Source organism: Dysidea avara, chromosome 4, assembly GCF_963678975.1.
Source record: "Dysidea avara chromosome 4, odDysAvar1.4, whole genome shotgun sequence".
NCBI classification, from domain to species: domain Eukaryota; kingdom Metazoa; phylum Porifera; class Demospongiae; order Dictyoceratida; family Dysideidae; genus Dysidea; species Dysidea avara.
This window is the reverse complement of record NC_089275.1, coordinates 25867088-25882361: the sequence shown is the minus strand read 5'-3', so window position 1 is coordinate 25882361 and position 15274 is coordinate 25867088. Positions and strand designations below refer to the sequence as shown.

At 38.1% G+C, this 15274-nt stretch overlaps 1 protein-coding gene across 2 annotated transcripts in view; it reads right to left on the bottom strand.

Moving 5' to 3' along the window:
* Nucleotides 1-15274, bottom strand: part of LOC136254560 (hemicentin-1-like) — a 55940-nt gene that overhangs the window by 2417 nt on the left and 38249 nt on the right. For both annotated transcript variants that reach the window (XM_066047297.1, XM_066047298.1), the window contains 5 exons: nt 8625-8901; nt 8218-8284; nt 6477-6548; nt 5526-5661; nt 5302-5466 (listed from right to left, as the gene is read on the bottom strand). In XM_066047297.1, coding sequence (XP_065903369.1) covers nt 5315-5466; nt 5526-5661; nt 6477-6548; nt 8218-8284; nt 8625-8901 — 704 coding nt within the window. In that variant the 3' untranslated portion in view covers nt 5302-5314. The remainder of the gene's footprint in view (nt 1-5301; nt 5467-5525; nt 5662-6476; nt 6549-8217; nt 8285-8624; nt 8902-15274) is intronic.

The following is a 15274-nucleotide window of genomic DNA, read 5'->3' as shown; positions in this document are numbered from 1 at the left end:
AAGTTTAGTGACTACACTTATGTAATGATAACAGCACCATTCCCAACTTAAACATTGAGGACTTGGACAATTTGATTTAGATTCCTTTACAGTATATTCATCTAGTTGTGGTAGATTACTATCTAATCCAAAACAGCCAGCTGTAAAAAAAGTGTGCGGCCCTCAAAAAGGCTATGGTGAAAAAAGATGTGAAATCTAAGGTGGCGGCCAAGAAATGGCTGTGATGGTAAGTTAATGGTAAAAATTTTAATAACAACAATTCAGGTGAACTTTTGTGCCGCTTGGTCTTGGCAAAAAATTCATCTAAATTGCCGTTATTAAAATTTTTACCATTAACCTACCATCACAGCCATTTCTTGGCCGCCACCTTGGATTTCACATCTTTTTTCACCATAGCCTTTTTGAGGGCCGCACACTTTTTTTACAGCTGGCTGTTTTGGATTAGATTTCACTTCTTTTTGTATTTGTATACCCCAAAGCCGGCCTATCCGGCTATAGGCCGGCTTTGGGACTTTTTTAACCTGTCTTTTTTTCTTTTCCACATAAAGAAGAAAAGATGAAGCAGATGTACTTTAAATATTTCTGATTTTATCAGTAAATGTACAAATTATATATATAATACATATATTTATTACAGAACTCTCCATGGTGGTTTCTTTGTAACTGAACACTCTACAAAGTGACTTCTTCTTGCTGCTCTCTCTATAGGGTGAATTGTTTGTAGCTGAACAATATACAAGTAACTTCTTCTAGCTGATCTCTCTACAGGGTGGTTTGTTTGTAGCTGAATTCTGTGCAGGTGATTTGTTTGCAGCTGAGCTCTTTACAGAATGGTTTCTTTGTAGCTGAACTCTCTACAAGGTAACTTCTTCTAACTGATCTTTCTACAGGGCAATTTGTTTGTGGCTGAATTTTCTACAGGGTGATTTCTTTGAAGCTGAACTCTCTACATGGTCGTTTCTTTGTAACTGAACTCTCTACAAGGTAATTTCTTCTAGCTGATCTCTCTACAGGGAGATTTGTTTGTAGCTGAACTCTCTACAGGTGATTTGTTTGCAGCTGAACTCTCTACATGATGGTTTCTTTGTAGCTGAACTCTCCACAAGGTAACTTCTTCTAGCTGATCTTTCTACAGGGTGATTTGTTGTAGCTGAACTCTCTACAAGGAAACTTCTTCTAGCTGATCTCTCTACTGGGAGATTTGTTTGTAGCTGAACTCTCTACAGGTGATTTGTTTGCAGCTGAACTCTCTACATGATGGTTCTTTGTAGCTGAACTCTCTACAAGGGTGGCTTCTTCTAGCTGACCTTTCTACAGGGAGATTTGTTTGTAGCTGAACTCTCTACAGGTGATTTGTTTGCAGCTGAACTCTCTACATGATGGTTTCTTTGTAGCTGAACTCTCTACAAGGTAACTTCTTCTAGCTGATCTCTCTACAGAGAGATTTGTTTGTAGCTGAACTCTCTACAGGTGATTTGTTTGCACCTTAACTCTCTACATCATGGCTTCTTTGTAGCTGAACTCTTCACAAGGTAACTTCTTCTAGCTGATCTCTCTACAGGGAGATTTGTTTGTAGCTGAACTCTATACAGGTGATTTGTTTGCAGCTGAACTCTTTACATGATGGTTTCTTTGTAGCTGAACTCTCTACAAGGTAACTTCTTCTAGCTGATCTCTCTACAGAGAGATTTGTTTATAGCTGAACTCTCTACAGGTGGTTTGTTTGCAGCTGAACTCTCTACATGATGGTTTTTTTGTAGCTGAACTCTCCACAAGGTAACTTCTTCTAGCCGATCTTTCTACAGGGTGATTTGTTTGTAGCTGAACTCTCTACAAGGAAACTTCTTCTAGCTGATCTCTCTACAGGGAGATTTGTTTGTAGCTGAACTCTATACAGGTGATTTGTTTGCAGCTGAACTCTCTACATGATGGTTCTTTGTAGCTGAACTCTCTACAAGGTGACTTCTTCTAGCTGACCTTTCTACAGGGAGATTTGTTTGTAGCTGAACTCTCTACAGGTGATTTGTTTGCAGCTTAACTCTCTACATGATGGTTTCTTTGTAGCTGAACTCTCTACAAGGTAGCTTCTTCTAGCTGATCTCTATACAGGGAGATTTGTTTGTAGCTGACCTCTCTACAGGATGATCTTTTTTTGTAGCTGAACTTTCTACATACAAAGTGACTTGTTCTAGCTGGTCTCTCTACAGGATGACTTGTTTCTAGCTAATCTCTCTGCAGGGTGACTTGTTTCTAGCTGAACTCTACCGGGTGATCTGTTCGTAGCTGAACTCTCTACAGGATGATTTGTTTACAGCTGAACTATCTACATGGTGGTTTCTTTGCAGCTGAATTCTCTACAAGGTGACTTCTTCTAGCTGAACTCTCTATAGGGTGATCGTCTCGTAGCTGAACTCTCTGCAGGGTGATTCGTTTGCAGCTGAACTTTCTACATGATGGTTTGTTCATAACTGAACACTCTACAAGGTAACCTCTTCTAGCTGAACTCTCTACATGGTGGTTTCTTTGTAGCTGAACTCTCTACAAGGTAGCTTCTTCTAGCTGAACTCTCTACAGGGTGATCCTTTCATAGCTGAACTCTCTAAAGGGTGATTTGTTTGCAGCTGAAGTCTCTACATGATGGTTTGTTTGCAGCTGAACTCTCTACAAGGTAACTTCTTCTAGTTAATTTCTCTACAGGGTGACTTGTTTCTAGCTGATCTCTCTACAGGGTGATTTGTTTGTAGCTGAACTCTGTACAGTTTGATTTGTTTGCAGTTGAACTTTCTACATGGTTGTTTCTTTGTAGCTGAACTCTCTACAAGGTAACTTCTTCTAGCTGATCTCTCTACAGGATGACTTGTTTCTAGCTGAACTCTCAACAGGATGATCTGTTCATAGCTGAATTCTCTACATGGTAGTTTCTTTGTAGCTAAACTCTTTACAAGGTGACTTCTTCTAGCTGATCTCTCTATAGGGTGATTTGTTTGTAGCTGAACTATCTGCAGGGTGATTTGAACTCTCTACAAGGTGATGTTTTCTAGTTGATCTCTCTACTCAGTATGAATGACTTGTTTCTAGCTGAACTCTCTGCAGTGTGATCTGTTAAGTTTCTACCTGATCTCTCTATAGAGTTATATCTTGTTTGTATAGCTGAACTCTTTTACATGGTGGTTTTTTGATTGGTTGCTGAACTCTCTCTCCACGGTGACTTGTTTGTACTACAGAGTGACTTGTTTGTAGCTGAACTCTCTACAGAGTGACTTACTTGTAGCTGAACATTGCATAAAGTAACTTGTTTGTAGCTGATCTAGATGAACTCTCTACTAGGTAGCTTTTTTTGTAGCTGAACCCTTTACGCAGTGACTTGTTTGTAGCTGAATTCTCTACAGAGTGACTTGTTGTAGCTGAACTCTTTACAAGGTGACTTGTTTACAGTTGAATTCTCTTCAGTGTGACTTATAATGTTCTGAATCTCTACAGCAACATATTTGTAGCTGAACTCTCTACAGGATGACTTGCTTGTAGCTGAATTGTCTATAAGATCAACTGTTTGTAGCTGAACTCCCTACAGAATAACTTGCAATGCCAAAGAAATTCTATAATGGAGTATATTATAAACGTAGCTATATGCTTTATTAGGGTGACTGTTCTATTAGAGTATCTCGATCTCGCATATGCTACACGTAGTTGGCTTTGGAATCATAACTCAGTGGTTTGTAATCCGATTCTTCTGTACTACTGCAAGGACTTTCTATGATAATTATTCCAGCTACACACCGATTTTCAGCTCACTGTTCTAAGCGGTTTGCGTGGTAGGCGTGATAAATAGTTTTTTTATTCATAAAAATCGATCGCGTAATTGTGACATAGGTTGGGTTTTGTGTCATATCTCGATGGCCTTTAACTGGACTCCTTCCAAACCACAAAAAGGCACTCCTACAATAGTTAGTCTCGCGTGGCCAGACCGCTTTTTTCCGTATATTGGGTGGGGAAAAAAGGGTCTGGTGCAACTCCAATAGCTGTTTACTTCTGAGCCGTCCCCACATTCCGGGGACGCTAATTGAATAACATTGGTCACAAAGGAGGTGCCATGACGTCAGTAAGTTAACTAGAGATCTGTTTATCCTTTAAACGAATCTTAATTTGCTCCGATGTCTCTTTTATAGCGTCTTGAAAGTTAATCCTCATCGTGTAACAAGACTCACAACCGGAGCAGGAGTGTAGGAATACTTCATAGTTTTACTGACGTCATGGCACTCCTTTGTGACCAATGTTATTCAATTAGCGTCCCCGGAATGTGGGGACGGCTTAGAAGTAAACAGCTATTGGAGTTGCACCAGACCCTTTTTTCCCCACCCAATATACGGAAAAAAGCGGTCTGGCCACACGAGACTATACGATAGTTACTCCATCTACATAGCAATTTTCAGCTCATTCCTTCAAGCGGTTTACCCTGTGGGCGTGACAGACCTTCGACCTTATTTACGCAGATAATCGGTCATAACTCCGTGAATGTTCATCGGATTCCTACCAAACTTGGTACTGAGATTTGCCTTAATGAGCCCTTTAAGTGTGCCAAATGTCAGCCCGATCCAAGCACGCATTCGTGTTTTATTGCGGATTTTGCAAAGTGTGCGAAAAGAAGAAGTAGAAGAAAAAAATGAAGAAAAAAAACCCAAACTTTGGCCGCTCGTATCTCGGAAATGGCTGGAGCGGTTTTCTTCAAAGTTGGTATGTGGACTCCCCTACCTCGCCAGCATTTCTGTAGCAACTTTGGTTTTAATAGGATAAGGAATCACGGAGCTACAAATTGTGAAAATCGCGTTTACTTTCTTCCTGTAAATATACTCACGGTGTGGTGCGCAGGCTTCTTGGGCCGCACGACACACTACCGTGTGTCTTGATACTTCATATTAGCGATTCACCCTTGGTGAGTTTTGCCGCTAGTTAGCGTGTAATACTGTAATCAAGACAAATAATAGTGTGTTGTGAAGCCAATAAAGTGGGCACGTCACACCAGGAATATATTGACAGGAAGAAAGAAAATGTAATATTTAAACTTCCAGTTCCTTCTCCAAAGCACACCATTTTCTCATTGTAGCAGTCTGCCAAGTAGGGTAGGCCACAAAGCAAATCAGATTAAATATATTTTACAAAAAGATAAAATGCACACAAAAACAGGTAAAGGTAATAGCTAAGATATCTTGGTCACCACTATTGATTTCATAACTTTTTCACCTTGGCTATTGAAGACCACACCCTTTTTAACAGCTTGATTGTTTTCTGTGGATAAATACATACCTTTACTTTTTATTTATTCTAAAATGACAGAAGTTGATAGTTCATATCTTGGGACCATGTCACCAAAATTTTTAAATGGACTGACAGAAGATGAGTCATCAGTTGGAAAATCTATATCTTTTTTTCCCATTAAATCTTGTTCACTTGGGATTTGTGCTTCAATAACTACATGATATGAGAAGTATATTATTCCTGCACAAACATGTCAAGCACATTCTACTAACCAGTGTTGTTTCCTGCCAGAATACCTCTGACAGTCTCATTAGAATTACTAACCAGTGTACTACTTAACAGTGTGCCAATTCGTTCAATATTGGACAGCATTCTTTCACCAATGGATGGAGAAGCATCTGATTCATTCTACATTAATTATGTATATGAAACATACAAAAATGATACAATACTTATGATCAGAGGAAAGCAAGTATTTAAGGCTCAGAATTCATTAGTATGCAGTTGGCAGAACACAGTAGCATTTTTAAAATTTACTTCATGTATCATTACATGAAAAGCTACAAGGTAGTGTTGTGAGATACATCAGTTCAGATTGTTTGATTTACAAGACTTACTGATGATGTGGCCTGCAGTGCTGATGGAGGGGCACAAGTCCCAGTCATCACCAGTGCAGCTATGCCATTGCATTCAATGTAAAATGCAGATAAATAAAGTGCTCTTGCAACTAACAAAATTAATAATGTTACATGTTACCATATGGATTCAATAATTGACAATGGGGGCACACCCAGTACAAAATTATAAAAAGCTATAATAGCATTGCAATGACTGTACTATTACAGTTATTGACTACTCTATTAGAGTATCATGGTTAAAAGTATGACATTGCTTTTTCGTTTTCTGGTCAAAGTATAGGGGAGAATTTTCCCATTTGCCCCATGCTGTATCCTCTACTGTGCTAAGTAGCTGTAGCTTCAAAGCTTTAAAGATGTTTTATTGAAGTTAGCAATGGTGAAGTGATTACAGAACTTGTTGAATCTACTCCGATGCCTCCTGTAGTACTGAAAGTTTAACTTTTTCAGTAATACATAGATCCCCTCAATTCTTCAACATATACATACCTTAAACTACAGTTCAGACCAAATTATTATTGTACAACGGACCCATCAAGTACACAGGTATGCACTACACAAACATAATAAAAAGAGCATCAGTCATACCCTGTTTGTCATTTGCTCAAAGGACTCATCATTCCTTTCATCCAAAAGGCTGTCCAATACATTTGTGGCATCCTGTTAAATGGTATTTCATGTACAAAGAATGTCTTACATCCTTGTGTAACTACATGTACACTGTTAAAACTGATGCACTATGGAAGCATCTAAAAGTACTAAATTGTGACTGCTACAGTCAAAAAATAGCACCCCAAAGATCTACCATAACAATTTAGTTTCAACAATGTAGTAACACTAATACTTCATAGATTTTAGTAGAAATGCTTTTGCATAGATATATCAACACTTGACACTATACTCTTTTATAATGTGAAACTAAACAGTTTTCACTTTTATCTAAACAGTTCATGAGCAGATCAAAAACATTAAATAAATTATTTTTTTTACTTATATAGAATTTGAAATGCAGTAATCATATTTAACATCTACAGCAGAAATGATCAGGAGAGTACCACAGGTAAACATACAATGGTTCTGCCATACACCATGCACATAAAGAGATCTTTCAAAAATTCTGACAATGCTTATATTTACATATTACCATTGCGTCATGTGAACAGCCATGATAATTTATGAACTACTGGGCATCAAACATTGGGCGTTTTGTTATCATCTCAAAAACTACCAGCACAAATAGGTTAAATGACAGATACAGTGTTTACAGTTTATATCAGTATTGTGTAGCAAGTCTGGTAGCTGCAGCTTTCTAATTGCTGCTTTTAGAATGAATCACACAGTTGGCCTAAAATATCTCATCGAAAAATATCAAGTTTTCTTCACTCATACTGATAGATGATCTTTTTTACAATACTAAAAGAGCTTTCAACCTTCACTTTGCCTTTAACAAACATTACTAAAGTCATACCAATTTCTTCTACCCACCCAAAGACCAAGGCATAACTAATATTTTCACATAATTTCCAATAAATCTCATAAATTCTCCTGGCAATTCACATTACCAGTAAATGTACACATGTCTTGAAGACCTTTATACACATTATATAGCTATGGAATGGTATGCTACTGAACTGTGAAAACGATCTTTATAATTAATTTCGTGTTACGTCCAACTGACTGAAGAGTTGTGTTCACTAGAATTTCCTATTACACAGAATAATAAACAAATAAGCAATGTCTAATTGCACTTGGAAATAATTTTGCTGGCTAGTACTAGGCAGATCCAGGAGCTGGCAAGTGGAGGAGCACAAACAGGCTAAGTTGGTGGTTGCATGGGGAGAGCAGATTCTCCTGTATACAAAACAAATCACTTCTTAGTAATACCTCACCGTTGCTTTTTGCCATTTTGGCCTTTGCAGATGGTTGTGAAGTCTTAAAAGGTGCTTGAAAGGCTAGAAATGTCTTAAGCACCAGCAAAACGATAGAGGCACATAGAATACATGAAGGTGTTGAGTGACAATTTGATAGCTGCTTTGACTTTGGTTTCAGGTGAGATTGCAATAAATACTAGTAATATAAGCATAGAGTTCATAGGATATGCTGTATAAACTGATCATTTTGGCCTGACAAGGTGTAGTATTTCAATAAAAAAGTACGGATCTTTCACAAAGGAAGGGGGATAGGGTAAAATGCACCATCCTGGACCCACCACTGTGCCTATTGAGATGTAGTAAGTACGTACGTAGCTACATACAACTGTAGAGTTTTACGTTACATAGTATGCAACAATCATTTTCTATTGATACATATAACTTAATTAACAACCCACTTCAATCACATTCATTACAAAAGATGAATCTACTTCAACATTTTGAAGTTGAGTGAATTCAACCGTCCTGTATAAATTAGAATACACTTGTGGGTAGATGTGAGACAAATAACAACTCAAAAACACAGTACATTGGAATGCAGAGTTCCAAATGTTACTATGTGGTTAAGTGCATAGTGATACAACTCGAATCTACATTACTGTAGCATTAATTTTGATGATAACTTTTTAGAATTTAATGTAGTTCAGTATTATGTGGTGTCTGGAAATTGAAACATTATCCTATAGCTGCATTTTAAGCACTTTGCACTGTATGTTGGTAGATGTGATATCAATGCCTGTTTTAGTTCCTTTCATATACAGCTAATCATGTTCTGCAAAAGGCAGTTCTTATCACAATAACTTACGAGATGATGATATCTATAGTGTTAGCTGTTGAATCTATATCATTTGGTAATAGTGGTTGTTCGGTGGTTGTAATATCCTCCAATCCCTCGGCAATGTCTTCCACAACCTCAGGTCTAAAAGTCTGAGTCGTGTCTCTTTCATCACCTTTCTGACCTTCAACAATACTATTCAACTCATTAGCCCTTCTTTCCAGTCTTATTTGCTCCACATTGTGACATTCTGCTACATCTGGAATGTCCCACATACCATCTTCTAAACATTTCCTTCTAGCAAGCCCTGACAACAGTATAATCAAACATATTTAGTAACAGTTAAACACTCATCATATAGTAGGGACAAGGTGTGGGCGTGGCCTGCAATAAAACACCACCCAAAAACTTGCCTTGATTTTTCCTCATAACGACATGACAGTATTGGTTGAGTAAATTCAAGCCCAAAAGTGGCTTCAGATTAACCCGAAACGTTTTTGTTAAGTTGCTACTAAATTAAAAAAAATTATTTAACAGAATTTTCTACTGCTTGCCTGATGCATTCAGTCAAGCATAGCAGAAAACTGGGTAGAGCTACAGCCTACTTCTTTCATGAAAATGTTTCAGATTCACCTTAAGAAGAAACCTTTGGCATATTGATAAGCAATGCGTGTGCCATTGATAACCATACAATGCGTGCACTATTTTGTGTTGCCTTTTATCCTTCTGTACCAGTGAAGGTTCTTCATCGATAATAGGGCTTCCATCCACGGGAATGGCATAACATTATGCAATATAGTATTGTGTAACATTATGTGTACACCCATGGACATGTGTTGCAGACATTGTAGTGCTGAGTGAGCTGTTCAATATTATCAGAGACAAGTGTTTCATTTTTAGCAAAGTTAACTTAACTACTTATGTTTCTGAAAGTTTGCTGTTACTGTACCAAGGCACTGTTCACTACACGCAGGCACGCCAGGATCCAGACGTCTAAAAGGGGAAGCTCCATTCTTAATGGTAGACTTACCATTTAGGTATTTAGAAATGCAACTAAAGCCTTTAACAGTTGCTTTAGAAAATGAAGACGATAAATATTTTTAGTGGTGCTTATAACAGAAAGATAGCAGTTCCAAATGATATCTGAAGTATTATTGCTGTAAACAAAGGTAGAAGTAAGCGTTTTGTCATATAAGATTTTTTAATAAGTGTTTCTTTGACTGATAAACTGATTTTAGTTTTATTGAGAAGGAAAAGTTGTCAGCAGTTAAACTCAGTCAGGCGTCTCAGTGCCAAATGGGGGTTCCAACCTTTTGAGCATCCCCCTACCCCACCCCCACATCTACCCCCTGCACTAGCTGCTTCTCTTATTCACTGCATCATTATCCAGTCTGGTAGCGTGCTTTCCTTCATAACTTTCTTTGTGTTTATTCACATGACATGTGATGTGTCAAGCAAACAACATAATTATAGCTATAGCTAAGGCCACCAATTGTAGATTCTTTGTTTCCTGTCACCAGCCCGCATGGTAATGTAAGAGCCACATATAAATTTATTATTGCATTTGATAGTCACATGACTTAAATATTAATCTAATCAAAAACAGCCAAGCTGTAAAAAAGATGCGGCCCCTAAAAAGGCCATGGTGAAAAAAGATGTGAAATCCAAGGTGGCGGCCAAGAAATGGCTGTAATGATAGGTTAATGGTAAAAATTTTAATAACGACAATTCATGTGAATTTGTGTTTCGGCACCAAATTCACTTGAATTGTCGTTATTAAAATTTTTACCATTAACTTACCATCACAGCCATTTCTTGGCTGCCACCTTGGATTTCACATCTTTTTTCACCATGGCCTTTTTAGGGGCTGCACCTTTTTTTACAGCTTGGCTGTTTTTGATTAGATATCACTTCTTTTTGTATTTGTATACCCCAAAGCTGGCCATAGGCCGGCTTTGGGACTTTTTTAAACTATCTTTTTTTTCTTTACCACAGGAAGAATAAAAAGAGAGAGCAGATTTTTAATACTTCAACTGTTTTTGATTTTATCAGTAATTATATAAATATCAAGACACACGATAGTGTGTCGTGCGGCCCAAGAAGCCGGCGCGCCACACCGTGAGTATATTAACAGGAAGAAAGAAAACGCAATTTTCACACCTATGTAGCTCTGTGATCCCTTATCCGATTGGAACCAAATTTCCTGGAGATGTGCCACGCAGTTAGGGTAGTCTACATACCAAATTTGAAGAAAATTGCTCCAGCCATTTCCGAGATACGAGCGAACAAAATTTCGTTTTAATTTCTTCGTTTTTTTCTTCTTCTTCATCTTCTTCATTTCGCACACTTCGGAAAATTCGCCATAAAACACGAATGCGTGCTCGGATTTGGCTGAAATTTGGCACACCTAAAGGGCTCATTAAGGCGGATCTCCGTACCAACTTTGGTAGGAATCCGAAGAACATTCACGGAGTTATGACCGATTATTTGCGTAAAATAAGGTCGAAGGTCTGTCACGCCTACAGGGTAAACGCCTTGGAGGAATCAGTTGAAAATTGATATGTAGATGGAGCAACCATCGTAGGAGTGCCTTTTTGTGGTTTGAAAGGAATCGGGATAAAGACCATGGAGATATGACACGAAACCCAACCTGTGTCAAAATTACGCGATCGATTTTTATGAATAAAAAAACTATTAGTTTTCGTATCTACCAGGCAAACCGCTTAGAGCAACGAGCTGAAAATCAGTATGTAGCTGGAATAATCATCATAGAAAGTCCTTGCAGTAGTACAGAAGAATCGGATTACAAATCACTGAGTTATGATTCGAAAGGCAACTAGGTGCAGCAAATGCGAGATCGAGATACTCTAATAGAACAGTCACCCTAATAAAGCATTCAGCTGCATTTATAATTTACTCAGTTATATTACATTGTAAGTTATTCTGTAGGGAATTCAGCTACAAACAAGTCACCCTGTAGTCAGATCAGCTAGAAGAAGGTACCTAATAGAGAGTTCAGCTACAAATAAGCCATCATGTAGAGAGTTCAGCTCAAATAAATCACCCTGTAGAGAATTCAGCTACAAACAAATTGCCCTGTAGAGAGATCAGCTAGAAGAAGTTACCTTGTAGAGAATTCAGTTACAAAGAAACAATCATGCAAAGAGTTTAGCTGCAAACAAATCACCCAGTAGAAAGTTCTGCTATGAACAGATCACACTGTAGAGAGTTCAGTTAGAAACAAGTCATCATGTAGATAGATCAGCTAGAAGAAGTCACTTTGTAGAGAGTTCAGCTACAAAGAAACCACCATGTAAAAGAGTTCAGCTGCAAACAAATCACCTGTAGAGAATTATTATTATTATTATAATTGCAGGACTCTGAAAGAGTATACGTGCAATATAGTATGTAGTTAAGTTAAGTAGTTAAGTAGTTAATTAAGTATAAAAAGAATTATAAATTATAATTTGTTTAAGAAATCAGTAGCAGATCTACGGAATGCCCCAAAGGAATCCAAATTAACAACTGAGTCAGGTGAACTATTCCACAATCTGACAGTAGCTGGAAAGAAACTGAATTTGTGTATATCAATTCTTGAAAAAGGTGTTTGATATCTTCTATTGTGCCCTCTAGTAACAGTGTCGATGAGAAATATCTCATAGGGTAGTTCTAGTGCGACAGAACCTTGCAATATCTTATAAAACATCATCAGTCTACTTACTTGTCTTCTAACCTCCAAACTACACCATTTAAGCTCATTCAGGATACTGGTAACACTACTTGAAAAATCATAATCAGACACCACAAATCTGGCAGCACGTCGCCGAACACTTTCAAGCTTCTCAATGTTAGTCTTAGTATATGGTGCCCAAACTATTGATGCGTATTCTAGTATTGGTCTCACATACAAGAAATAGGCTTGGCTTCGTATTTGAGAATTACAATGATATAGATTACGCTTAAGAAGTGCCAATACACTATTAGCTTTTCTGCAAATAGTGGTAATATGTTTGTTAAAGTTCATCTTAGAGTCCAATATCACACCAAGGTATTTTGCGTGACTAACCATTCTTAGTTGATTATTGTACAGGAAATAGCTTGTGGGTTTTGGATTACTTAAAGTAACTTGTAATACTTCACATTTATCTGTGTTAAATGTCATCATCCATTTATTAGCCCACTCTTCAATTCGTAATCAACTATAAACAAATCACCCTGTAGAAAGATCAGCTAGAAGAAGTTACCTTGTAGAGAGTTCAGCTACAAACAAATCACCCTGTAGAAAGTTCAGTTACAAACAAGTCACCCTGTAGAGAGATCAGCTAGAAACAAGTCATCCTGTAGAGAGTTCAGCTAGAAGAAGTTACGTTGTACAGAGTTCAGCTACAAAGAAACTACCATGTAGAGAGTTCAGCTGCAAATAAATCGCCCTGTAGAGAGTTCAGCTACAAACAAATCACCCTGTAGAAAGATCAGCTAGAAGAAGTTACCTTGTAGACAGTTCAGCTACAAACAAATCACCCTGTAGAAAGGTCAGCTAGAAGAAGTTACCTTGTAGAGAGTTCAGCTACAAACAAATCACCCTGTAGAGAGTTCATCTAGAAACAAGTCACCCTGTAGAGAGATCAGCTAGAAACAAGCCACCCGTAGAGAGTTCAGCTAGAAGAAGTTACATTGTAGAGAGTTCAGCTACAAACAAGTCACCATGTAGAGAGTTCAGCTAGAAGAAGTTACCTTGTAGAGAGTTCAGCTACAAACAAATCACCCTGTAGAGAGTTCAGCTACAAACAAGTCACCCTGTAGAGAGATCAGCTAGAAACAAGTCACCCTGTAGAGAGATCAGCTGGAAACAAGTCATCCTGTAGAGAGTTCAGCTAGAAGAAGTTACCTTGTAGAGAGTTCAGCTACAAACAAATCACCCTGTAGACAGTTCAGCTACAAACAAGTCACCCTGTAGAGAGATCAGCTAGAAACAAGTCATCCTGTAGAGAGTTCAGCTAGAAGAAGTTACATTGTAGAGAGTTCAGCTACAAAGAAACTACCATGTAGAGAATTCAGCTACAAACAAATCACCCTGTAGAAAGGTCAGCTAGAAGAAGTTACCTTGTAGAGAGTTCAGCTACAAACAAATCACCCTGTAGAGAGTTCAGCTAGAAACAAGTCACCCTGTAGAGAGATCAACTAGAAACAAGCCACCCGTAGAGAGTTCAGCTAGAATAAGTTACACTGTAGAGAGTTCGGCTACAAAGAAACTACCATGTAGAGAGTTCAGCTGCAAACAAATTGCCCTGTAGAGAATTCAGCTACAAACAAATCACCCTGTAGAAAGATCAGCTAGAAGAAGTTACCTTGTAGAGAGTTCAGCTACAAACAAATCACCCTGTAGAGAGTTCAGCTACAAACAAGTCACCCTGTAGAGAGATCAGCTAGAAACAAGTCATCCTGTAGAGAGTTTAGCTAGAAGAAGTTACATTGTAGAGAGTTTAGCTAGAAGAAGTTACATTGTAGAGAGTTTAGCTAGAAGAAGTTACATTGTAGAGAATTCAGCTACAAACAAATCACCCTGTAGAAAGATCAGCTAGAAGAAGTTACCTTGTAGAGAGTTCAGCTACAAACAAATCACCTTGTAGAGAGTTCAGCTACAAACAAGTCACCCTGTAGAGAGATCAGCTAGAAACAAGCCACCCGTAGAGAGTTTAGCTAGAAGAAGTTACATTGTAGAGAGTTCAGCAGTTTAGCTGCAAACAAATCGCCCTGTAGAGAATTCAGCTACAAACAAATCACCCTGTAGAAAGATCAGCTAGAAGAAGTTACCTTGTAGAGAGTTCAGCTACAAACAAATCACCTTGTAGAGAGTTCAGCTACAAACAAGTCACCCTGTAGAGAGATCAGCTAGAAACAAGCCACCCGTAGAGAGTTTAGCTAGAAGAAGTTACATTGTAGAGAGTTTAGCTAGAAGAAGTTACATTGTAGAGAGTTTAGCTAGAAGAAGTTACATTGTAGAGAGTTCAGCAGTTTAGCTGCAAACAAATCGCCCTGTAGAGAATTCAGCTACAAACAAATCACCCTGTAGAACTAGAAAGATCAGCTAGAAGAAGTTACCTTGTAGAGAGTTCAGCTACAAACAAATCACCCTGTAGAGAGTTCAGCTACAAACAAGTTATCCGGTAGAGGGATCAGCTAGAAGGATCACCTTGCAGAGAGGTCAGCTACAAAGAAATCACCCTGCTTCATCTTTTCTTCTTCCTGTAGTAAAGAAAAAAATGGCAGGTTAAAAAGCCCTAAAGCCAGCCATAGGCCGGCTTTGGGGTATACAAATACAAAAAGAAGTGAAATCTAATCCAAAACAGCCAAGCTGTAAAAAAAGAGTGCGGCCCTGAGAAAGGCTATGGTGAAAAAAGATGTGAAATCCAAGGTGGCGGCCAAGAAATGGCTGTGATGGTAGGTTAATGGTAAAAATTTTAATAACAACAATTCAGTGAATTTGGTGCCGCTTGGTCTTGGCACAAAATTCACTTGAATTGTCGTTATTAAAATTTTTACCATTAACCTACCATCACAGCCATTTCTTGGCCGCCACCTTGGATTTCACATCTTTTTTCACCATAGCCTTTCTCAGGGCCGCACTCTTTTTTTACAGCTTGGCTGTTTTGGATTAGATATTTATTACATGTCTATTA